The following is a 26,293-nucleotide window of genomic DNA, read 5'->3' on the forward strand; positions in this document are numbered from 1 at the left end:
CAGGGGGCCTACTTTTGCGTACCTGGACTCACTCCTCCAGCGCCTCCTAGCGCAGGCTCCCTTCCTGACGCCACGGGACCCAGGGAGTTGCGTCATCAGAAGGCGCCGGGGTGAAACCGGAAGGCGCCGTGTAGAACTGATCCCCACCGATGGCCCTGCAGGCACTGTCCCGAGCCTTGGGCTCCCTCAGCCTGGCCGTTGGCCCGCACCCTGCCGCCCAGGTAACCGGCCTGCGAGTGTTTCGGAGCTTGGGCGCAGAGGCCCGGGCCTTCGGGAGCGGGGGGCGGCATGGATCCAGCTGTGCTCCTTCCAGAGGCCGTCCCCGGCCTGGGCAGCAGGGCTGGGGAACACGCGGGGCTGGGAGGCAGGAGTTTTGTGTTCTGACCCTGTCCCCGTCCCTAACCACCTTGTGACCTTGGCCAAGTACTCATTTCTCTGCTCCGGGCTTTGGTCTTATGTCTAAAATGAGGCTAATAATCCCGCCCTTCTCAGACCTTTTTTGAGAAAATCTGAGCTGTTACCATAGATTGTCAGAGCCAGGAGGAACTGCCACGTTTTGCAGAGAGCACTGAGGCATAGAGGCAGATTGAGGCAGGTAGGTGGAGTGGCGGCAGATAGTGTGTTAGACGGGAGGGCCCGAGTTCTAAATCCTGCCTCACACAGTTAATAGCTGTGGGAGATTGAGCATGTTAACCTCTTGCCAGACTCAGTTTTCTCACCTGTAACATGGAGATAATAACTACCCACCTCACAGGGTTGTTATGAAGACCAGATCAAGTGAGATAATACATGAAAGTGCTTTGCAAATTTTATACAGTGACATATTGAAAGCCTTCTGGATCCCAAGCAATACTTTGTTACTATTCTAGGCTTAACTACAAAGTTCTGTGCAAATAGGAAAACTTCCAAACCTGACTCATAACAATCTCCTCCAGGAAATCTAGAGGACCCTCCCTGGTTGAATCCACCCTGACCAGGTCATTCCTATTACTTCATTATCCCACTTAAAGAAATCTAATAAGTAGAAAAGGGTGAGTTGTATGTGGGGAAACAGTCAAGACAACTGTGCCTCTATAGAGTATGTTCGGAGTATAAAGGATAGGATTCTTGGATCATACTAGAAATTAAAGTGAATAAGTGGGTTGGGCAGCTTCCTAGTGGTGACATGCTGTGAGCTGAAAGGAATTCCTTTCTGAATGCCCTTCCCTGAAGTGACTCCTTAAGTAAGGAGAGTTTCTCTCTTTGTCCCCAGGTGATGAGCAATGTCATCCTCCAGCCTTCCTCACCTGGGATGCTCATTGCCTGCCGATCTTTCCTGACCTCTGGGGTCCTTAATGCAAACACTGATTCCTGGAAGAGTCGTACCAAATATACCATTATGTCAGTGAAGATGAGAAAGTCAGGGGGCCGAGACCACACAGGTAGGAATAACACTAGATATGGTAAGCAGAATGGGGGAGAAATCTAGTGAAACTTTAAAGCCTGACCAGCTCATGCTCCTTGGTCCCTGCAGGGAAGGGATTTATTGAGGTGCACTGTATAACAGAATGCTGTACTAGATAATGGGTCTGGTGGGGATACGGAGCGGTAGACAACATGGCCTTCTATATATGGTGTAGTATGAGTGTTGGAGTGAAGCATCAGAAGACCTGGATCCAAATCTTCACTCTACTATTTATTCAGTATGTGACCTTGGGCAGGTCATTTAAACTCTCTTCTCTGTGCTATTCTTCTCAGCAAAATGGGAATAATAATATTGATACTGCCTACTTTACAGAAATTGTTCTGAAGATAAAATGAGATCATATATGAAAAATATTTGTAACCATGAAATAGTATCTAAATTATTATGGTCTCTGAACACTAGGGAGCTTATATGGTGGAGATTTTTTTTTTTGAGGCAGTGCGGGTTAAGTGACTTGGCCAGGGTCACAGAGCTAATAAGTGTCTGATCCTAGATTTGAATTCAGGTCCTTCCTGACTCCAGGGCCGGTGCTGTATCCACTGTACCACCTAGCTGCCCCAAATATAATTTCTTCAATATGCAGAGGTGATGAGGTCCTTCCAGTAGGAAAAAAACACTGGATTTGGAGTCCAAGGAGTTGGGTTCAAATCCTTGTTCTACTTACTGTGACCTTGGGCAACCAAGGAAGCTCTAAGATCTGAGCATTTTCATCTGTAAATGAAGAGTTTATAACCCTTGACATCCCTTTGAGCTCTGATTCTGTGATCTTACTTCGGTAACCTATGATGTTGTCATTGTGGACAGGCACTACTTGTATTGATACAGAGGTGCTGGAAGCAACCACGTTCATCATCATTGCCCACCCCACCTGCACTATAGCCAACTTAGTGCTGAGCCTCTGATTTCTTAAGCTGGTCCTCAGATAATAGACATGCCATCTGTGCCATGGCCCTAGAGCTTGTGCTCTGCTGGCACAACCTGTGGGAACCCAGTCACCTCCAAGTCTTGAGGGTTAGCAGAGGAGTACTCAGCCAAGGAGTAAGCAGCCAAAGAATAATTATGAAGCAATCTGTGAACAAGTGCAGGGTGGTACCGTGGGTGGTACAGCGCTGGGCCTGGAGTCAGGAAGACTCATCTTCCAGCATTCAAATCCAGCCTCAGACACTTTCTAGCTGTGTGACCCTGGACTAGTTATTTAACCCTGCTTTTCTCAGTTTCCACACCTGTGAAATGAGTTGGAGAAGGCAATGGCAAACCACTCCATTTTTCTTGCCAAGAACAACAACAGACTAAATAGCATAGTATCTGGAAAAATGTCTAGTAAATGAGTGACCATAGTGAGATGGGGTTAGTCAGGAAAAGCTAGATTAACCAGGTGTTGTCTCTAAAACCTGCTGCTCCTCCAAACTTCCCTACCTGACTTTTTCCTTCTCTATAATGCTCCATATTCTGTTAGTAACCTAGACCCTGCCCACACAGTGTCTCTCACATCTGTCCCTTCATTCATTCATCATAACCACCCTACATCAGGCCTGTCTCTGCTTACCCAGCCTGCTTTAATAGACTCACTATCCTCCAATTTTGTTACATTCCAATCTGTTCTTCATAGTGTTACCAGAATACTCTTTCATACATGGGATGTTCTTCCTAAAATCTTTCAGATGCTCCCCATCATCTTCTATATTTTGAGAGACCTCTTGTTTCACTGATGTTGGTATGAGCTTCACAGGACAAATCAAAACCTTTCCAGGCTTCCTGATCAGTTGTTGTTTCTCCTGTGCAGTTTTGTTGGTGAGACACTCCTTGTGCTTCTTGGTTGACCTATGTGTAACCTACAACTTTAATTTTTCAGATACTAGTATTCCAACATTCACAACAATATAGAATCACTGGAAGAACATTAATGTTAAAAAAATTGTGTCTTTGTTTCAGGGGAGAAACTTGAGGTCATTAAAATCACTGTGCAATTTTCCAAAAATGATTCAACCCATTCTCTTTTTTCACTTAATTCTGGGTACATTGTTTCTGTCCAAGATATATGGATGAATGGCTAGGTAGTATAGTAGAAGGATCACTGGACTTGGAATCAGGAAAATCTGAGTTAAAATCCTGCTGCCGATACTCAGTAGCTGTGTGACTGGGCAAGTGACTTAAGTCGCAGTCCCAGCCTCAGTTTTCTCATTTGTAAAATGGAGATAATAAAAGCACCTGTCTCCTAAGGTTGTTGGGAGGATTAAAGGAAAGTATATAAAGCACTTTGCAAACAAATACTATATAAATATTGATGGACCAGCTCTGTGGGTAGATAATAGACTTTTTTTATCTATTTGATTTTTTTTTCCTTCCAGGCTAGTGAAGTGTTTTAAATGATTGTATAGTCTTTTATTTAGGAGGTCCTGCAGTGTTACAGGGGCAGCTAGGTGATGAAGTACACAGAGTGCCAGGCCTGGAATCAGAAAGACCTGAGTTCAGATCTGGCCTCAGACACTTACTAGCTATGTGACCCTGGGCAAGTCACTTAACCCTGTTTGCCTCACTTCCCTCATCTGTAAAATGAGCTGGAGAAGGAAATGTTGAACCTCTCCACTATCTTTGCCAAGAAAACCCTAAATGGAGTCACGAAGATTCAGACACAACTGAAAAAAAACTGAACAACAAGCAGTGTTACAGAGTTTGATGTAATCATCAAAAAGTTATTCACAAACACAAGCATCTAAGGAGGACCTTACACAACAGATATGCATCACATCACTGACCCACTTTGACGCAGGCTCTGCAGTGGACGTCCTCTATGATGGTGGCAGATAGCTTTGTCCTTTATACATCTCCTTCTTTGATGTTAATAATCAGAGGGTCATTGCACAGCCACCTTTTTGTTAAATCTTTTTAAGAAATAGCATTCTTATTCTTACCTGCAATATCACTAATGTGAAAATATGTTTAATAGGAATATATATGTATAGCCTATATCAGATTGCGTGCCATCTTGGGGAGAGAGGGGGAGAAAAATTTAAAATTCAGAAACTTATGGAAGTGATTGTTGATCATTCAAAATAAATTAATTTTAAAAAAAAAGAAAAAAACATTGTTTAGTTAATCCCACTATCCCTTATATTTGTCCCATTATCTCCATCCACATGACCACTACCTGAGTTCATGCCCTCATCACCTCCTTGTTAGACTTCTGGAATAGTGTCCTAATTGATCTCCCTTCTCTCCAATTTGTTCTCAACACAGCTGACAGATTAATAGTCACATTAACAGTTCTGGCCATGTCACTCCCCTCCTCAAAAAAATCTTTAGTAGCACTCAATTCTCTGGGCATCTAAGTGGCATAGTGGATAGAGTGCCAGACCTGGAATCCTGAGTTCAAATCTAACCTCAAATACTTACTAGCTATATGACTCTGGACAAGTCACTTAACCCTGTTTGCCTCAGTTTCCTCATCTGTAAAAAAATCTGGAGAAGGAAATGATGAACCACTCCAGTAACTTTGCCAAGAAAACCCCAGAAGGGGGCACGGAGATTCATACACAACTGAAAAATGACCAAACAATTGCTTCCTCAGCCTGGCATTCAAAACTTCTCACAAACTGGCTCTGCCTTGCTTTCCAAACATATTTCACATTACTCATATCATGTACTTGAATGGCTTACTTGTTTGCTTATCAAATTTGATAGTCTTTCTTCTGTCCCCACGCATGAAGTGTCTGCCCTCCTTATCTCTATCTCAGAGAACCCTTTGCTTTCTTCTAGGCTCAGCTCAGGAGCCATCTTTCTTAGAAATACCTTTCCTGAAGCCCTATAGTGGGTGTTCTTTTCTTCCTCAAATCTTGTATTTACTTCCTCAAATCTTATCTTGTATTTACATCTCTGGGTATATATTATATCCTTCTAGTAAAATATAAGTTCCTTGAAGGAAGGGATATTAATAAATGTTTGACTTATTGTTGAGGGCATTCTGGAGGAGGTGAGTTTTGAGCTAGGCCTTGAAAAAAGTTAGAGACTGCAGCTGGCATGTAAGAGGGGAAAGATATACAGATAAAGGAAATGACATGGTTGTATTGAGCTGAGGCGTCCTTTCTTTGTACCCCCTTGAACAGGACTTCTTTCCATATAAGGAGTATGAATTTTCTTAACCAGAATTGCATTACACTCTTCCCCTTCCCACAGGTCGCATCAAAGTGCATGGTATTGGTGGAGGCCACAAACAGCGTTACCGGATGATTGACTTTCTTCGGTTTCGGCCTGAGCATGAGGCCGACGCAGGGCCTTTTGAGGAGAAGGTCATTGACGTCCGCTATGATCCCTGTAGGCAAGTATGAAATATAGGTTTTAAGGGGTTCAGCCAAAACAGGGGAACAGAGACTGAAGGAAAACATTCAAAACCATTGGAGTAGCACAGGGGCTGACAGTGCTTCCAAGACAAGTTGAGGGTCTTCAGGGAGGGGATTCTAGGGCTTCAAAATTAGCCCAGATGACCTTCCTGTGTATCCTTCACCTCACTTCACTCAGGTCTGCAGATATTGCCCTTGTTGCTGGGGGTAATAGGAAACGCTGGATCATTGCCACTGAAAACATGCAAGTGGGAGACATACTCCTTAATTCTGACCACATTGGCCGCATGGCAGGTGAGGGAAAGCCACAGCCTGGGGTGAGGGTGAAGGGTTTGATTGATGGTCAGGTGAGTTGGCCTGAGAGATGGTAAGGATTCCCAATTAAACTGTCTTTTAGTTGCTGCCCGGGAGGGGGATGCACATCCTCTGGGAGCCCTGCCTATCGGGACTCTGATCAACAACCTGGAAAGTGAGCCAGGCCGGGGTGCCCAGTATATCCGAGCTGCAGGTATGAAATTAAGGCTGTGTGAAGATTGGGTAGGGCTTCTGAAACCACAGAAGTGGAATGGGAAACTCATTCCCCATGACTAAGGCTGTTAGCCAAGATGTTTTTTCGAAAAAAACAAACCAGGAAACATGAATAAAGGTAGCAGTTCCCCAGGAAATACAATGAGGATATGATCCTATTGTCGGGTTGAAGTGTTCTGTCATCCTGTTGCCCCACGTGTCAGTTCCTCGGTTATGTGTTATGGATATGTTATACAGAGATTATTTGGGGAAGATCTGAGTTGGGACTCTGTCTTACACAGGAACCTGTGGTGTGCTTTTGCGGAAGGTCAATGGGACAGCCATTGTTCAGTTGCCTTCTAAGAGGCAAATGCAGGTGTGTGTGGGTGAAGGCGGGGAGGGTGGCATGAGAATTGGCAACAAATGTTCCCTTTCTGGATCAGGTATCTCCTGGTCCTGGGATGCTTCAAGGTTTCTGTGTGTCCTATTTCAGTTTACCCCCATATACCCACAGACTGTGGTTGTCCTTGTTTCTTTGCTCATTGAAACTGGGGTAAAGAGGAAATGTTTTTCTCTTCACTCACTCCACAGTGAGTTTTCCATGTCCCTCACAATGCCTCTATTCTGCTATGTATACCTAGGTTCATTATTGCTGCCCTTTGTTTTGTATTTTTTTGAGGGGGGGGTCCTGTTGGTCTCCTTTCTATCAGGTTTAGCCTATGTTCTGGTCTGGGCTTCTCTCAGGGCATTCTGCCCAGCCATTTTCTCCACTGTAGCTCTTGCCCTCACCATCCGTTTCCTCCTTAGGTGCTAGAGACATGTATAGCCACAGTGGGCCGGGTGTCAAATGTGGATCACAATAAGCGGGTCATCGGAAAGGCTGGGCGAAACCGCTGGTTGGGCAAAAGACCCAATAGTGGACTCTGGCAACGAAAGGGAGGTTGGGCTGGCCGAAAGATCAAGCCCCTACCCCCTATGAAGACTTACGTGAAGTTACCTTCTGCTGCTGCCCAGAGCTGACACCCTGATCTACTTCCCTGCTTCCCAATAAACTGACTCCCTCTGACTGGTTTCTCTCTTCTTATTGCAGCCTAGGGGCAAGAGGTATAGTCCAGTGGTGTTGGGGCCAGGACAGTGTGTTAGAGGAGGGAAAACATGCCATTGGTATTGAGGACAGGAGGAACATGCCAGTGGCTGAGAGATAGAAGAAACATACCAGGGACATTGGGGACAAGAGAAGGAACACGCCAGGGGTGTCTGGACGTGCCAGGGAGGGGTGTGCCAGAGGTGTTGAGATGGAAGAGGGAACGGGGCCGGGGTTTTGGGAATAGGAGGAGGAACATGTCGAGGGCAGGAGGGGGAATGTGCCAGGGGTGTTGAGAGGGAAGGCGGAACATGCCGGCGGTGCTGGGGGCGGGAAGAGGAACGTGCCAGGAGTATTGGGGATAGGACTATTCCGGGGTGTTGAGACAGGAGGAGGAAAGTGCCAGGGGTCTCAGGAACGGGGAAGGAAGCGGGTAGGCGGGAGAGCCGAGGGCATGGGTTCGCTCCGGTGCCCCACTGAAGCCCCGCCCCCTCTGGTCGTTTCGCCTCCACCCCGAAGACCTTCGGCTTTCCGTAGCGCTTAGTAGACACTGCTGGGGAGTTGACGGGAGCTCGGAAGAGCCATTCCCCGGCGAATGCAGCGCGCCCCTGTGGGGATCTCCCCCCTCTTCGGATAGCAGCTGAGTGTGGCCTCCTATAAACCAGCGCACACTCCGACTCCATCCCTCCCCATGGCAGAGCCACGCGGACCGGCGGACCAACGGACCTGGCCCCTTGACCAGCCCCCCTACCCTTGTCTGGTACACGCCCTCTCCTGGTCCTGGAATGTCTGGGCTCCAGAGTGGCATTACGCAGGGGCATTGGGCGCCCTCCAGGAACGTTCCATCGTCACGCTCCTTCTGCCCGCCCCTTCATTTGCCCCTGGGCTCCGCTGCGGCGCTGGTCCGGGCTCCATGTCCCCACCCTAAAGATCCCAGTTCTGCATCGTCCACACCCTGTTCACCCCTCCTTGCCGGTGCTCCAGCTCTCCTTCCTGCATGCATCCTTCGCGTCCCCGTGGTCCCTTCTTTGAGCCTTCCCATCCCCACTCCTCCCCTGCCTGATGTCATTTCCCACCTTTCCCCAGGGTCTCTCTTTCCTGGTATTGCCGGTCTCTTAATCCTTGAACAAATGGTGACTCCTTATTATCCCTTGTACTCCCAAGTTATATTTCCCAGATTACCTTCCATAGTTTTCCAATTGTAGTCTCATCCTCTCTGGCAACTGAACCCCTCTGGTAACACTCTCCTGCCCACACTTACAGCAGCCCCATAGCCCTATGCTTCTGTCCCTGCCCCTGATCACTGTTTTTGGGCTCCTCTTGCCTTTGTCTCTTCTGACATAATAAGTGAATTCTGCCCTACAACCTTCTTCCACGTCCCCATAGATGCCTATTTCACAATGAGTGCTTTTCCTCACTCTGCTCCTTTTCCTCCTCTGTTCCAGGTACCCAGGATGGTGGGAGAACGTAGAAGCAGAGATTTGCTGGTGCCCCTGGGCCCACGACTGCAGGCGTACCCTGAGGAACTGCTCCGGCAGCGCCAGGGTCATGATGGGCATCCAGAGTACTTGATCCGTTGGACTGTCCTTCAGCGTGGGAAGGAGGGTGGGGTAGGCAGTGGCAGCTCCCTAGAGGGCAAGGCAGAGCATATCCTCATGTGGCTCTCAGCCCCCGAGGTCTATGCCAACTGCCCCATGCTACTTGGTGAACGAGCACCAGCCAAGGGACCACAGCAAGAACCAGTGGGGAGCGTGGGCACCTTTCCCCGGGATGCGGGGGGGCTGGACGAAGCCTCTCTGGGAGAGATGGCCACAGACGTTCGAGGACTGGTACGTCGGGCTGCCAGACAGCTGGACGGTGGTGGGGGCTCGAGTCCTGCAGCCTCCGTACTACACACCATCCACGTGCTCAGCGCCTATGCCAGCATCGGACCCCTTGCTGGTGTCTTCAGGGAGACAGGAGCCTTGGACCTGCTCATGCACATGCTGGGCAACCCTGAGCCACAGATTCGCAGGAGTGCTGGGAAGATGCTACAGGCCTTGGCAGCCCATGATGCTGGTGAGGGCCAGCAGGGAAAGAAAAGGGAAGCAGGAAAGGAGGTGGGACAACAGCGAGACCTGGGATGAGGGACTGCTTGCAAAAAAGAGGGTGTCAGCACCTTTTGGTTTCATCAGAGTGAAAGTGATGTCTGCCAGGGCTCAGTTGCAGTGACCTTAGAGCTACAGGTTTACGGCCGTTGATGAAAGAGAGCTATGAACAGAAAGAGACAGTTTCTGTCTTTCCTAGAGTTTAGAACTTCCTGGCCAGATGTTAGTACAGATGGTTGTTGTGTAAGACATAGTCTCCCTTCTCAGAGGATTGTTCCCCCTGTCAGCCCGTTTGGTGGGAAAGGACCTGGTTCTACTGGAGGGTGGAAGAGACTGAGTCTGAGAGGCAGGTGATAAGAGTTGAGAACTGGGCGGAAGGTGGTAAGTGGGTTCCCTGGGACAGGATGCAGAGCAGGGCTTGTATTTTAGGGAGCAGGGCCCATGTGCTCCTGTCCCTGAGCCAGCAGGATGGCATCGAACAACACATGGACTTTGATAGCCGCTCCACTCTGTTGGAGCTGTTTGCAGAGACCACATCTTCTGAAGAGCACTGCATGGCCTTTGAAGGGATCCACCTGCCCCAGGTAACCTAAGGGAGTTGGGAAAAGGGCTGAGGGCTGGGCTTTTATCCCTTACCCCACCCCCATCTGTTGGCAACATGGTTAGAAGCAGCAAAGTGGGGAGATGGCTGACCTGAGCCTAGGGTGTTTATCCTGCAGATCCCTGGAAAGCTGCTCTTCTCGTTAGTGAAGCGTTACTTGTGTGTCACATCCCTCCTGGACCAGCTAAGTAGCAGTGTGGAGCCAGGGTCTGGGGAGTGGGGGAACCGGTGCTCCCCTAACAAGGCCTGCAGTGTGGAGAAGAGTCGTGGACAGAGGGAATTGGAGTTTAGCATGGCCATGGGCAACCTGATTTCAGAATTGGTTCGGGGCATGGGATGGGACCGGGGCCCAGGGAGGCAGCCTGCATCTCCCCCTCAGCCTGCCCGATCTATCTTTCAGCCCCGATCATCTGTGCCAAGCACCATTCTCCCAACCCTGCTTACCCCTCCCTCCCCCAGGAGGCCAAGCCGGGCCTTCAGACCGCGGTCTGAGTTCTCGAGCCTGAGTGGTTATGCTGACTACGTTCAGGAGACGTTGCAGCCAGGGATGCGTGTTCGAATGCTGGAAGATTATGAGGAGATCAGTGCTGGGGACCAAGGCGAGTTCCGGCAGAGCAACAATGGAATGCCCCCTGTACAGGTATGTGTGAATGAGGTGGGAATGGTGACCTGGAGGATGGGGGAGGGTAGTTGTGTACACAGCAGGTCATGAAGCAAGCTGGATTACAGCAGCATCACTAGAAGAGAAAGAGAAAACCTAGAGAGAGTAGGGGAAGGTTAGAGAATGACTATGGGTTTCCCCATCCCACCCCACCCCCACCTCATCCATCCCCAGGGAAAGGGAATGACCCTTTGGAGAAGATGGCACTAAGAGGCCAGATAGGGAGATGATTCATGGTAGGTGAGAAGGAAACAGAAACAACTAAGTATATTGTCATCCACCTTCTCTTCTCATTTGGCAGAGGAGAGAGATACATGTTTGGGTCCTTTCTGTCTTCCCCCAGCCTCCGCTCTAGGAAGAGCTGCCCAAGCCCCGGATGTGTGAGTGGCTGTTATGGAGGCTCTCATTGGAAGGGTTCTTATGTGCCCCAGGTCTGGGCCTCTACCTGAGGTTGCTCCCCCTGGCCCAAGTGACTAAACTTCCTCCCCTCTTCATGCCCCAGGTGCTGTGGCAGTCGACAGGCCGTACATACTGGGTGCACTGGCACATGGTGGAGATTCTGGGCCCTATAACTGAGGACAAAGTTGCTACTGAGCCAGAGAAAGGAGCAGGGGGCAGCAAGTGCCTGGCCTCAGGTATAGGTGAGCAAGCACATGGGTTCCTTGGGGAGTAGTATTTGGAGGATTGTCTGAGTTAGAGGAACAGTGAGTGAAGAAAGACACTGCTCCTGACTAGGAGCTGCCCTAAGTGGGTCCAGTATCACATTCTCATGCTTGTGCCAACAGCACCTCGTTCCTTAGACTGGAAACCCCTTGCGGGACTATATACTGTGCCATACCTTAAACCTGAGGCTCAGAGCAGCACAGAGTCTGGATGCCTGAGCCAGGCTGAATGGTGGGAGCTGCTTTTCTTCATCAAGAAGCTGGATGGGCCTGAGCAACAGGAATTTCTCCAGCTCCTCCAGGAGAACCTGGATGGGGAGGTATGTTGGGCCCAGGAGTGGAGCTCTGACAGACTGGTCTGCTGGTAAGGGAGAGGTGAGTCAGGATGGGAGGGGCTAGTAAGTGGAGATCAGGTCTAAGGGGCTTCAAAAGCTGGACATGGGTCTGAGGAAACCTTGAGGACCCAGGGTAGAAGAAGATGAGAAGGCATTCCAAGAAAGGTGTCTTCTGTCAGTCCTAGCCCCTAGTGCCCAGTATAGTAAGGTATCATTGTTATTGATAGATCCTGGAGGAGGAGGCCCTGGGTGAGCGCTCGGTGCCAGTGGAGTTGGCATAGAAGTTGGTATTAGCACTCATTGGGCAATGCCAGGGCAGCACCCATAATGACCTGGTGAGCTCTCATGTCTACTGCAAGCATGGGCCACAGGCCAACACAGGAAATTCAGCTAGCCCAGCCCCTGTAGTGTCTCAGGACACCTGTACCTCAAAAGCACCATTGCCAGAGAAAATCAAGGTGAAGGCTGAGCCCCACAAAGCATGGAATGATTCCCATCTGTTCAGTGGGCTGAGGCATTAAGTGGTTAGGCAGGAGAGAAATAGAGACAATCGAAACTACCATTACCCACTACTTTTTGCTCCCAGTTGGCAGAGGAAAGAAGGACATATGTTTGGTTCCTTTTTGTCCTCTTTACCCAACTTCCACTCTAGGGAGAAGCTGTCTAAGCCCTGGCTGAGTAACCTTTATGGAAGTGATACTTGTAAGGGGCCTTATGTGCCCCAGGTCTGGGCTCTAGCTGAGGTTTCTCCCCCTGACCCTCAGTTTCATACTGAGTGGGACTGAACTTTCTCCCTCCAAGAGAACTCAGATGGGGAAGTATATTGGGCCTAGGAGAGGAATTGTTACAGGGGTAGGGCAAAAGTAGATATGACAGGAGAGGCTATAGACAGAGCATATTTGGAAGGTACTTGTTTCCCACAATATCATGGTGGGGTAGATGGCAAGATGTGGACTGGATGATAACATAATTAGATGAGTTTAGAATTTCTTGACCAATCAGACCCGCTCAGAAGGTTGGTTGATGGGAAATGATCCCAGGCTATGTTCTTGGCCCTTTTCTTTTTCCTCTGAACAAGGTGATATTTAATAGGGGTAGTAAGTCTAAAGTCCTCAGACAGAACAAATTAGTTAAGGACACAGTTAGAGAGCAGTCAATGTGAAAAAAAATATTTTGGGCAAGTAATTTTCCTCCTCTGTAAAATTAGGAAGTTGGTCTGAAGAGGCCTTAGAGGTCTTAAACTTAATTTAAATTTAAAATTTTAATTTTTAATTTGAATTTAAGTTAAATCTTTTTTTTTTTGAGGCAATTGGGGTTAAGTGACTTGCACAGCTAATAAGTCTGAGACTGGATTTGAACTCGGGTCTTCCTTACTCCAGGGCTATCCACTACACCACCTAGCTGCCCCTAATTTAAATCTTTTTAATAAGTCTCTTAAAATTAATTTAAGTGTTTAATTTGAGGATTTTGGTGTACTACACCCTCACTCTGAGGGAGCGCTGTGACACAGAAGTCCAAAAAGCAAATGTGGTCTTCAGTTGCATTTAGAAAAGGACAGCGTCTAGAATGAGGAAGTGTGGTTGTCCTGATGTGCAGTGCTCCACCGTCATCTGACCACATCTGGAGCTTGGAGTTCAGTGGCAGGTCAGGCTGTGTCCTCAAGGGACATTCACAAACTAGAACGTATTTAAAGGAGAATGAGAGGAGTAGCTGACACTTCTGAGGAACTCTCAGTCTGGTAAACTGTTCAGTATACATTATCTCATTTGGTCCTTCTCAAAAAAAAAAAAGAACTATCATTATGCCCGTTTTACAGATAAGGAGACTGAGGCTCAGAGTCCCAGTCAGGATTTGAACTCAGGTCTTCCTGACCCCAAATTTAGTGTTCTGTGCATTACATTATGCTGCTTCTCAACAGAGAGGGCTCTGGAGAGTTCGTTGTAAGGGAATCTGTTGAAAGAATTAGGAATAGCAGTCAAGACTGCAAAACAAGAGGAAGCAGTTGAGCCTAGCACTCTACTATCCCTTCTCTTCAGTGATCTAGATTCTAGAAAATGTAGCAGGCTGAATTCTGATCAAGAAAGCCAAGAAAAAGTGCCAGTGAGTTATCTTTCCAGCCCATGACAACTTAGGGTGGCAGGCAGATAGGGCTGTGGATCTTGGGGACAGGATCTGGCCAGGAGCATGAGACACAGAGCACCCAGGGACTGAAGCAGGGCTAAGATGGGGCATCAGGAGAGGAAACCAGGGCAGAAAAAGATCTCCAGAGACCCTAGAACCCCTGGCACTGAGTGCAAGAATGGGTCCATCTGGCAACTCTGTCACCCACTACCCAGTTCCACTGGGTGGAAATCCTCAACAGAGCAAGTCATCACTACTAAGTCCTCAAACCACTAATCCAGGGTGGAGAGGAGAAATTACCTTCATCCTAGCTGAACCCTGTACTGAACAAGGAACAAGTTAAGAAAATGTAGCCACGAGGCTCTAACCCTAGAAGCAGAGCAGGGACTCAGTTCTAGCCTTTAACCTAATGTGTAAGCTGTCAGTGGAATAACCAGGGTAGGAGTTCCAGACCAAAGAGGAGCCAACTCTTTAGATCTCAGTTTCTCTAAACCTACAGGACCTCCCAGCAGGCTAACAGTGATTAAATCCAGCAGCAATATATGGAAACTTCCAAACAAAGACAAGCCAACAGACCTGGAACTGGATTGGGAACTTGCAGAGCTTGGACAAGGAGGGCAGAGAACAGAATCTCCCTGAATCATAGCACTTTGGGAGCACTGAAAGGTTGCAGGCACCCAGACTGAGTTGTGAAAGCAGCAGAAGGACAGAAGAGAAAAGAAACTCAGGCTAGACATCCCAGCCACTCCCAGAGCCCAGCATTAACATCAAGTTGAAAGTGAAAAAGCAGGTTAGGAAGCATGAGCAATCAAAAAAAGAATTCAGCCATAAAGGACTGCTATAATAGCAGGGAGCAAACACTGAAGAAGATGACTTGAAAACATCTACAAGCAAAGACTCAAAAAAAAAGTGCAGCTTGGACACAAGTCCAACAAGAATTCCTAGAAGAGTTAAAATGAGTTTTAAAAGATCCAAAAAATTATTTTAAAAACCTAATGAGAGCAATAGAGGGGGGAAAAAATGAGAAAATAAGTGAGAGAAAAAAGATATGAGAAGAGAATTAAAAGCTTGGGGGGGTAGGGGGGGAAGGTATAAAACCTTACCAAAGAAAATAACTCCTTGAAAATTAGAATTGGCTAAATGGAAACTAATGACCCCATGACACATCAAGAAATAATAAAACATAGTCAGAAGCCTGAAAAAAAAATAGAAGAAATTGTGAAGTATCTCATAGGAAAAACAAGTGACCTGGAAAACAAATTGAGGAGAGATCATTTAAGAATCACTGGACTGGAGCAGCTAAGTGGCACCATGGATAGAGCTTTGGCCTTAGAGTCAGGAGGACTTCAGTTCGAATCCAGCCTCAGACACTTGAAACTTACTAGCTGTGTGACCCTGGGCAAGTCACTTAACCCTGATTGCCTCACCAAAAAGCAAAACAAAAACAAAAAGAATCATTGGACTACTCAGATGCCATGAACAAAAAAAAGATCCTAGATACTGCATTAAAAGAAATCATAAAAGAAAACTTTCCAGACATGTTAGAGTCAAAGGGCAAAGTAAAAATTGAAAGAATCCACTGGTCACCTCTTGAAAGAAACCCCAAAATGAAAACCCTCAGGAGTATTGTAGCCAAAATCCAGAGCTCTTAGGTCAAAGGAAAAATACTGCAAGCAGCCAAAAAGAAAGGATTTAAGTACTGGGGAGCCACAGTCAGGATCACATGAGATTTAGCAGCAACTACCATAAAGAAATGGGGAGTTTGGAATATAATATTTCAGAAGGGAAAGGATCTATAGTCTAGGCTTACAATCAAGAATAACCTACCTAGCAAAACTGAATATAATCCTACAGGGGAAAAAATTAATCTTTAAAAAATAAAGGAATGTCAGATATTCCAGATGAAATGACCAGAGCTGAATAGAAAATTTGGCATACCAACATAGGCATCAAGACAAACATAGAAGGGTAAACATAAGCAAGAAATCATAAGAAACTAAACAAAGTTAAACTGTTTATATTTCTTATATGGGAAGATGATACAGGTAGCCTCTTAGATCTTTACCACCACCAGGGGTCATAAAGAGAGTTTAACTAGACAGAGTGCCTATATATGGTTCTGTTATGTTTATATGATCTCCAAAGAAGAATGGAAAGGGTGGAGAAGAGGAATGCACTGGGAAAGGGAGAAGAAGAGTGGGAGAAATTATCTTATACAAATGGAGTGCACAAGAGTAAAATTTATGTAATACAAAAGGGAGTGGGGGGAGCAGGTGATTCTTGAACCTCACTCTCATCTGAACCAGTTAAATGAGGAGGAATACACATACATATAGTTGGGTACAGAAATACATCTTACTTAACAGGGAAATAGGAGGGAAAGAGGTTAAGGGAAAGGGGGAGAATAAGAGGGAAGATAGATTAAGAGAGGCATTAGAAGCAAAAAAGAAGAGACTTTACGAGGGGGCAGAGAAAAAAAGAAGGAAAATTATAAGAGAATAGGATAGAGGGAAATACAGGTAGTAGTCATAGCTGTGAATATGAATGGGATGAATTCACCCATAAAACAGAAAAGGACTAAATAGATTAAAAACTAGAATCCAAAAAAGTTATTTATAAGAAACACTTGAGGGGCAGCTAGGTGGCGCAGTGGATAGAGCACCGGCCCTGAGGTCAGGAGGACCTGAGTTCAAATCTGACCTCAAACCAAACACTTGACACTTACTAGTTGTGTGACCCTGGGCAAGTCATTTAACCCCAATTGCCTCACCAAAAAAAAAAAGTTACATATGTTAGACGTTTGTAGAATACTGAATAGGAATAAAAAATAGTGTTCTTATTTTTTAGCTATTTATGGCATTTGCACAAATAATGACCATGTATTAGGGCATAAAAACCTCACAAGTACAGAAAAACAAATCCTAAATACATCTTTTACTAACCATAATGAAATAAAAATTATATTCAATAAGGGGCTTTTGAAGCAAAGATAAAAAATTAATTGGAAACTAAATAACTTAATTCTAAAGAATGGGTAGGTCAAAGAACAAATAAAAACAATTTCATTAGAGATAATGACAACAATAAGACATAACAAAATTTGTGGGATATGTCCATTATGAGAAAATTTATTTCTCTAAATTCTTTCACAAATAAAAGAGTGAAAGAGCAGGAGAATAAATCAAGGAGACAATAAAAAAATTAGAAAACCAACAAACCCCCAAATAAACACCAAAATAGAAATCCCGAAAATCAAAGGAAAAAATTAACAAAATTGAAAGTTAAAAAAAACAGCACAAAAACTATTGAACTAATTAGTAAAACTGGGAGCTGAATTTTTTTAAGGGGAAAAAACCAATAAAATATGTTCATTTGATTTTTAAAAAGGAAGAAAAGCAAATTATAAAAAATGAAAAGGGGAAATCCACAACCAATGAATAAGGAATAAAAGCAATTATTAGGAGCTATTTTGCCCAACTACATGCCAAGAAAATTGACAGTCTAAATGAAATGGATGAATATTTACAAAAATAGGGGCAGCTAGGTGGCGCAGTGGATAGAGCACCGGTCCTGGATTCAGGAGGACCTGAGTTCAAATCCGGCCTCAGACACATAACATTTACTAGTTGTGTGACCTTGGGCAAGTCACTTAACCCTATTGCTCAACCCCCCAAAAAAAGTATTTTCAAAAATATAAATTAACCAGGTCAAAAGAACAGGAAATAGAATACTTAATAGCCTTATCTTAGGAAAAGAAATTGTACAAACCATAAATGAACTTCCAAAGAAAAAAGCCCCAAGACCAGATGAATTTAGAAGCAAATACTCACAAACATTTAAAGAACAATTCCAATACTACATAAACTGGGCAGAAAATGTAGTTAGGTCCTACCAAATTCCTTCTGTGACATGCATATGGTCTTGATAACCTAATCCAAAGAGAACCAAAACAGAAGGAAACTATAAACCAATTTCCTTAATGAATATAGCAACATATCACAAAGATCATACGCCACTCTAATCAGACTGGATTCATACCAGGAATGTAGGGCTGGTTCAGTGTTAGGAAAACCATAAAATAATTGACCATATTGATAATAAAAACAATAAAAAGTATTGGTTATGTTAATAGATGCTGAAAAAGCTTTTGAAAAAAATATACCAATCTGTACAATAACAGCAGTATTGTAAAGATATTCAACTTTGAAATACTTAGTAACTGGTCAACACAATGACATGCCACAATTCCGAAAGCTTCATGTTGAAACACACTATCCACTTCCATTAAGAGAACGGATGGACTCAGTACAGATTGAAGCATTTTTTTTTCTCTTTTTCTTGCTTTTTTTTTGGGGGGGTGCAGAGGGGGAAACATGACTAAGGTGGAAATTTGTTTTGTATGACTACACAGATTTGTAATAGGTTTTGTTTTTCTTGACTTCTCACTGGATGCGAAGACAAAGGGGGAATTTGGAACTGAAAAAAAGAATTAAAAAGTCTGCTTTAAAAAAATAAATATTAAAAGAAAGAATAGAATGTAAGTTAGAAAAAATATAACATCCATTCCCAGTTTAAAAAATAAAAGCACTAGAAAGTATAGAAATAAATGGAGCTTTCTTTAAAATGATAAATATTATTTGTCTAAAACTAGGAGATAGCATGATCTGTGTTAGGGGCAGATTAAAAGCCTTTTCAATAAGATCAAGATGTCCTATTTTTAGGACAGAAAGCAGAGATGTGTATTTTTACCATTACTGTTCATTTTTTGTACTAGAAATACTAGCTATAGTAATAAAACAAGAAAATTAATTATAGAAAAAGAAGAAATAAAACTATCCCTTTTTGAAAATGATGTCATCATTTGCTTAGATAACTCTAGAAAGTTAACTAAAAAATTAACTGAAACAATTAAAAACTTCAGCAAAGTTGCAGGATAAATAATGTCCACACAAATCATCCTCATTTCTATATAGTACTAACAAGGGGGCAGCTAGGTGGCGCAGTGGATACAGCACTGGCCCTGAAGTCAGGAGGACCTGAGTTTAAATGTGGCTTCAGACCAAGCACTTGACACTTACTAGCTGTGTGACCCTGGGCAAGTCACTTAACCCCAATTGCCTAAAATAAATAAATAAAAATAAATATATATTACCAACAAAATCTAGCAGAAAGACATAAAAAGAAAAATTCCACTTTAAATAACTACAGATAGTATAAAACAGTTGGGAGTCTACCTGCCAAGATACACATAGAAACTATATGAACAAAATTACAAAATACTCTTTACACAAATTAAGGCAGATCCAAATAATTAAATATTAATTACTCATGGATAAGTTGAGCCAATATAATAAAATTATGATAAATTATTGTATTTATTCAGTGCCGTACCAATCAAAGTATCGAAGAATTACTTTGTAAAGCTGGAAAAAAATAATAACAAAATTCACCTGGAGGAACAAAAAATCAAGAATATAAAGGGAATGATTTTTTTTTAATTAGAAAGAAAGAAGCCAAGCAGTACCTAATCTCAAACTATACTACAAAGCCATAATTAATTTAAAAAAAAACAGTTTGGTACCGGGTAAGAAACAGGTTGATCAGTAGAACAGATCAGGTATATAATATATGGAAGCAAATGAGCACAGTAACCTAGTTCTTGATAAACTCAAAAATCTCATGTATTAAGGCAAGAACTCACTATTCAACAAAAACTGATAGGAAAACTGGGAAAGCATCTAGCAGAAACTGGATATAGGCTGGCATCTCACAATGTATAACAAGAAAAGCTGCAATTGAGTGCATGATTTAGACATAAAGGATGATATCATAAGTAAATTAGAGGAGCATAGAAGAAATTAACTGTCAGATCTGTGGATAGGGGAAGAAATCATGACCAAACAAGAGACAGAAAGGATACCAGGAGGCAAAATGAATAATTTTGATTACATAAAATTTAAGTTTTTACACAAACAAAACCATTACAGCTAAAAATCAAAAGAGAAGCAAGAAATTGTATCATGTTTCTCTGATAAAGTCTCATTTCTAAGATATATATGGGGAACAGAGTCAAATTTATAAGAACAAGAGCCATTCCCCAATTGATAAATGATCAAAGGATACAAATAGGCAATTTGCAGAGGAAGAAATAAAACCTGTATGTAGCTATTTTAAAACAGTGCTCTAATTTATTAATAATTAGAGAAATTCCAATGAAAACAACTCAGGTACCAACTCACATCTATCAGATTGGCTAAGTTAAAAAAAAGAAAATTACAAATGCAGGAGGGGCAAAAAATAGATATTTTAATGCACTGTTGGTTGAGCTATGAACCAGTGCAACTATTCTGGAAAGCAATTTGGAACTATATCCAAAAATCTGTTAAACTGCATATGCTTTAACCCAGCAATACCAGTACTAGGTCTATACCCTAAAGAGATCAAAGAAAGCATGGAAGCAATATGTATAAAAATATTTATAGCAGCTCTTTTTGTGGTAGCAAAGAATTGAAAACTAAAGGGATGCCCATCAATTGGAGAATGGCTGGACAAGTTATGTTATATCAATGTGATGGAATATTATTATTTTATAAGAAATGAAGACTATAGTTTCAGAAAAACCTGGGAAAATTTATATGAACTGATGCAAAATGAAGTGAGCAGAATCAGGAAGACAGTTTATATAAGATTTATACAATATATTTATTTGTACTTATTTATTTTATTATCACATATAAAAATAAATATACAGTATTATAAATACAATTAACTCTGAAAGTCTTAGAAACTTTGATCAATAAAATGACCAACCACAGTTCCAAAGGAATCATGATGAAACATGCTATCCACCTCCAAATAAAGAACTGATAGATTCAAAGTATAGACTGAAACATATTTTTTTCCTCTCTCTTTTTTTTTTTACATGGTTTATATGAGGATTTGCTTTGCATGACCCTGAATATTTGTGATGGGCTTTGTTTTTCTTGCCTTCTCAATGCGTTGAGGGAGGAAGAAGGGAGAGAATTCAGAACCAAAAATAAAACAAAATAGAATTTTTTAAAAGAATTAGAAATGTTTAGGAAGTTTAGCATAGGGAAAAGAAGACAATGTGGGACATGTGAATCTGTCTTCAAAAATTAGAGGAGCTGTCAAACAGAAGAAAAATAATTAGGTTTTTAAAAAATGTTTAATATTTTTCCAATTACGTATAAAAGCAATTTTAACATTTGTTTTTCAAAACTTTTAGTTCCAAATTCTGCCCCTTTCTCCTCTCCCTACTCCTTGAGAAGGCAAACAATTGTATATAGATTATACATGTGCAGTCATGCAAAACATATTTCCATATTACCCATGTTGCAAAAGAAAACATGGGCCCAAACCAAACCAAAACAAATCAAATTAAAACAAAACAAACAAAAAAAAAACCAGAAAAATTAAGTTTAAAAAGTGTGCTTTGGTCTTCATTCAGATTCCATCAGTTCTGTCTCTAGAGGTGAACAGCATTTTTTATCATAAGTCCTTTGGAATTATCTTAGATCATTGTGTTGCTGAGAGTAGCTAAGTTATTCAAAGCTGATCATCATACCGTATTATTGTTACTGTGTACAATGTTCTCTTAGTTCTATTCACTTCACTTTGCATCAGACCATGTAAGTCTTTCCAGGTTTTTCTGAAAACATCCTGCTCATCATTTCTTGTAGCTCAGTAGTATTCCATCACAATCATTTACTTCACCTTGTTCAGCCATTCCCCAACTGTTGGGCATCCCCTCAATTTCTAATTCTTTGCCACCACAAGAAGAGATGCTATAAATATTTTTGTGCATCTAGGTCCTTTTTCATTTTTAAAAAAATCTCTTTGGGGACTTTGTACGCAATAACAGCCACGTTATGCAATGACTAAGATTGTTAAACTGAACCCTTCTCAGCATTATGAGGATCTAAGACGTCTACAGAGGTCTCAGGATGGAAAATGCCATCCACATCCAAAGAAAGAACTATGGAAGTCGAATCGCTATCACTTATTTTTACCTTCTGTTGAGTTTTGTTTCATCTTTCTGGTGGTTCCTCCTATTGGTTTTAATTTTTACTTACAACTTCACTAATATGAAAATATGTTTAATGGGTATGTAAATGTAAAGCCTATATCAGATTGTGCACCTTCTTGGGGTGGGTTGTGGGGAGGAAGGGGGAGAAAAGTTTTCAACTCAAAAACATGTGGAAGTGATTGTTGATAAAGCAAAATAAATTAATAAAATTTTTTAAAAATTAAAAAATAAATAAATAAAAATCTCTTTGGGATACAGACCTAGTAGCAGTATTGTTAAGTCAAAGGATATGCGTGGTTTTATAGCCCTTTGAGCATAGTTCCAAATTGCTCTGCTGACTATTTGGATCGGTTTACAAATCCACCAACAATGCATTAGTGTCCCAATTTTCCCACATCGCCTCCAACATTTGTCAGTGACCTTTTCTGTTTTATTAGCCAATCTGATAGGTCTGAGGTGGTACCTCAGAGTTATTTTGATTTGCATTTCTCTAATCAAGTGATTTAGAACATTTTTTTCATATGACTATAGATAGCTTTGATTACTTTATCTGGAAACTGCCTGTTCCTGTCCTTTAACTATTTGTCTATTGGGGAATGACTTGTATTCTCATAAAATTGATTTCGTTCTCTATATATTTGAGAAATCAGGCCTTTATCAGAGAAACTTGCTGTAAAATATTTTCCCTAGTTTTCTGCTTTTCTTCTCATTTTGGCTGCATTGGGTTTGTGCAAGCCCTTTTAAACTTAATGTAATCAAAATTAGCCCTTTTACTTTCTGCAATGCTCTCTGTCTCATTTTGTCATAAATTCTTCCCTTATCTATAGATCTGACATGTAAGATATTCCATGCTCTCCTAATATGCTAATAATACCACCCTTTACGTCTAAATCATGTACCAATTTTGATCTTATCTTGGTATGTGGTGCGAGATTTTGGTCTATGCCTAGTTTCTGCCAAATCGCTTTCCAGTTTTCTCAGCAATTTTTGTCAAATAGTGAGTTGCTGTCCCAAAAGCTTGGATCTTTGGATTAATAAAACACTAAATTACTGTGATCATTTACTACCACTACTGTGTATTATGTATCTAATCTTTTCCACTAGTCTACCACTCTGTTTCTTAGCCAGTACCAGATTGTTTTGGTGCTTACCTCTTTGTAATACAGTTTGAGATCTGGTATGGCTAGACCAATTTCCTTCACATTTTAAAAATTTGATTCCCTTGATATTCTTGACCTTTTGTTCTTCTAGATGAATTTTGTTATTATTTTTTCTGGCTCTATAAAATAATTTTTTGGTAGTGTGACTGCTATGGCACTAAACAAGTAAACTAATTTAGGTAGAATTGTCATTTTTATCGTATTGGCTTGGCCTACTCATGAGCATTAATATTTCTCCAGTTGTTCAGGTCTGACTTTATTTGTTTGAAAAGTGTATTGTAATTGTGTTCCTGGGTTTGTCTTGGCAGGTAGACTCCCAAGTATTTTAATGTTATCTACAGTTATTTTAAATGGAATTTCTCTTTCTATCTCTTCCTGCCGGACTTTGTTGGTAATATATAGAAATGATGACGATTATGTGGGTTTATTTTATATCCTACAACTTTGCTGAAGTTGCTAATTATTTCAACTAGTTTTTTAGTTGTCTCTCTAGGATTCTCTAAGTACACCATCGTATCATCTGCGAAGAGTGATAGCTTTGTTTCCTTGTTGTCTATTCTCATTCCTTTAATTTCTTTTTCTTCTCTAATTGCTGTTGCTAGCATTTCTAGTAATATTGAATATGGTGGTGACAGTGGGTATCCTTGCTTCACCCTTGATCTTATTGGGAAGGCTTCCAGCTTATCTCTGTTACAAAAATACTTGCTGATGGTTTTAGATAGATACTATTTATTATTTTAAGGAAAGTTCTATTTACTCCAGTGCTTTCCAGTGTTTTTAATAGGAATGATTGTTGTTTTTTGTCAAAAGCTTTTTCTATATCTATTGACATAATCATATGATTTTTATTGCTTTTGCTATTGATATGGTGAGTTATGCTGATAGTTTTCCTAATATTGAACCAGTCCTGCATTCCTGGTATATATCCCACGTGGTCATAGTGTGTGATCTTTGTGTTGTATTTCTGTAAACTCCTTGAGTGTATTTTATTTAAAATTTTTGCGTCAAAATTCATTAGGGAAATTGGTTTATAGTTTTCTTTCTCTGTTTTGGCTCTTCCTGGTTTAGGTATCAGCACTGTATTTGTGTCATAAAAGGAATTTGGCAGAACTCCTTCTTAGAAGTTGTAAAGAGGCATATTTTGGCTCAGGGAAAGTTCCTGACAATTAGAGCTATCTAGAAACTGAATGGGCTATTGAGGAGTGGAAGGGTAGGGGTGAGGAGAGAGAAGGGAGAAGGATAATGATAGTGAGTTCCCTGCTACTGCAGCTGTTCACAAAGGTGAACGACTCCAGGGAATAAATTCTTGAATTATATAGGAGGTTGTACTAAATTATCTTCAGGGTCCCTTCTGACTCATAAGACCTTATGATTCTAAGGTTGATGTTTCCTGGGGTAGCAAAGCCTGGAAGTAGAGACCAGGAGCTCTAGGTGAGAAGGGGTGGTATTTTCAGAAAGCTCTAGGGAGGTCCTGAAGTGGAGGGAGATGGAAAGGACTTCCAGAAATATGCTCCCCCACTTCCAGTAACCCCTAGTCCTTGGAACCCTGTGTAATGTGTTTTCCTCCGTGTTTTTTGACAGCCTGTGGAGGAGGAGGCCCTTGGTGAGCTCAGAGTACCTGTGGAGTTGGCAGAAAAGCTGGTCCTGGCACTCAGTAGGCAGGTTCAAGGCAGCACCTACAGTGACCTGCTTAGTTCACTCATTTACAACAAATTCGGGCCACAGCCCAGTGTGGAGAATTCGGCCAACCAGACCCTTCCAGAACCTCCTCAGGACACTTGCAGCCCTGAGGCCCCATTTCCAGACACCAAATCAGAGGTGGACAGGGATGGGGAGACTAAGTCACCAGGGGTGGAGAAGTTATCCACAGCACCTGAAGGTAAGTGAAGCCCCATTCTGGGAAATGAAATACCAAGAAGTTAAGAGCCAATAGAGAAGGCAGCTGGGAAGGGATAGGGAGGTGGTAACAGGAGTCGCCAAGGGAAGTTTCTGACTTAAGGGCAGAAGGAAAGGATGTGATTGTAGATAAATAATTTTTGGAAATGTGGAAGTTGTGAGTGGAGAGCTTTTTCTTGGGGTTTTTTTTTTTGGTGAAGAAATTGACAATTTGGGGAAAAATGGACAATTGGTGCAGTGTATTTTTTAAATACACTTTATGAAACTAAAGTCAGTTTGTTCGTTTAAGAACATAAATATATGACATAAGTATATATGACACTTCATAAAATCATATTTTGTTTTATTTTGTTTTTTTCTATTGGGATATGTAAAGGCCTGTAGGGATAAAAGCCTGGCAAAGGTTAGGGTGGGGGAGGGGGTGTCCCCTGACTTTTGAACAGAAAGTAACCAAAACATGCTTTCTTCCCCTGCTTCATTTTTTGAAGGCGGAAAACATGTCTCCAGTTTATTTTCTAGGGCCTTCATCCCCCTAAGTCTAGCCAACTCTTGTCACCCCCTTTCTTCACCTTATGTCTGTTGGGGCTGCAGCTGAGCTGCTGTTTCGGAGCCTGGTGGGGGCTGCAGAGCCCTCCGGACAGCTGCTCTTGGAGCTGGAGCTGAGCATATGCCAGCAGGGCATTGGGGAGGGTCAAGTGAGCCGGCTCCTGGGGCAGCTCCAGCACCAGCCCCCAAGCCTTCCTGCTGCTGCTACAGAGCCTGGACACCCCCGAGAACAAGGCCCTTCAAATGACTGGGCTGAGGTGAGGGGGTACGCCAAGGGGTGGGGGCAGCCAGGAGTTTGGAAGGAAAGCAAGGGAAGAAGACAGTGCAAGAGGACTCTATCAACCCTACGAGGTTGTCTGCTTGCCTCAGAGGCAGTTAAGTGGACAGGTAGAGTGCTAGAGTCAGGAAGACCTGAATTCAGATCCTGTCCCAAACACTTACTCACCGTGTGAACCTGGGAAAGGTCTCAGCTTCGGTTTCCTCATTTGTAAAATGCGGATAATAATATTACCTCCCTTCCAAGGTTGTTGTGAGGATCAGATGAGATAATATATATAAAATACTTTGTAATTACTGTTTTTATTTAGTAAGCTGATCATTTATCTTTGAGGACTGTAGCTAAAAAACTGGAGGTAGGGTCCTAGGAGGGAACCCACATCAACGCACTCCAGCATCACCTTGCCAAATGGTCAGGCAGGCTCTCACTGATGTGCCCTCGCAGCCCGCGGGCCCTTGCTCAGAGGTACCCCATGCACAGAGTCAGAGGTGCTCATTGGCACAAGCT

At 42.8% G+C, this 26,293-nt stretch overlaps 2 protein-coding genes across 4 annotated transcripts in view; both read left to right on the plus strand.

Moving 5' to 3' along the window:
* Positions 1–66: 66 nt before the first annotated feature.
* MRPL2 (mitochondrial ribosomal protein L2) lies at positions 67–7,375 on the plus strand. Of its 3 annotated transcripts, none has more exons than XM_020976875.2 (7): positions 72–221; positions 1,253–1,421; positions 5,639–5,780; positions 5,981–6,096; positions 6,200–6,310; positions 6,612–6,685; positions 7,117–7,375. In XM_020976875.2, the coding sequence occupies exons 1-7, from the start codon at positions 150–152 to the stop codon at positions 7,327–7,329; spliced, it is 897 nt and encodes a 298-aa protein (XP_020832534.1). In that variant the 5' UTR covers positions 72–149; the 3' UTR covers positions 7,330–7,375. The 3 variants fall into 3 exon arrangements, with proteins under 3 accessions (XP_078011477.1, XP_020832534.1, XP_020832535.1); XM_020976876.2 differs by lacking the exon at positions 72–221 and adding an exon at positions 262–595; XM_078155351.1 differs by lacking the exon at positions 6,612–6,685 and having other exon boundaries at positions 67–221.
* Positions 7,376–7,926: 551 nt separating this feature from the next.
* CUL7 (cullin 7) overlaps positions 7,927–26,293 on the plus strand; it is a 35,068-nt gene continuing 16,701 nt past the window's right edge. Inside the window, 9 exon segments of the mRNA XM_020976881.2 lie at positions 7,927–8,153; positions 8,839–9,451; positions 9,910–10,064; positions 10,200–10,721; positions 11,245–11,383; positions 11,528–11,724; positions 24,649–24,946; positions 25,555–25,691; positions 25,693–25,766. Of these exon segments, the coding sequence (XP_020832540.1) occupies positions 8,085–8,153; positions 8,839–9,451; positions 9,910–10,064; positions 10,200–10,721; positions 11,245–11,383; positions 11,528–11,724; positions 24,649–24,946; positions 25,555–25,691; positions 25,693–25,766 (2,204 nt within the window). The 5' untranslated portion in view covers positions 7,927–8,084.

This window comes from Phascolarctos cinereus, unplaced genomic scaffold, assembly GCF_003287225.1.
Source record: "Phascolarctos cinereus isolate Bilbo 61053 unplaced genomic scaffold, phaCin_HiC Scaffold_5;HRSCAF=322, whole genome shotgun sequence".
NCBI lineage: Eukaryota > Metazoa > Chordata > Mammalia > Diprotodontia > Phascolarctidae > Phascolarctos > Phascolarctos cinereus.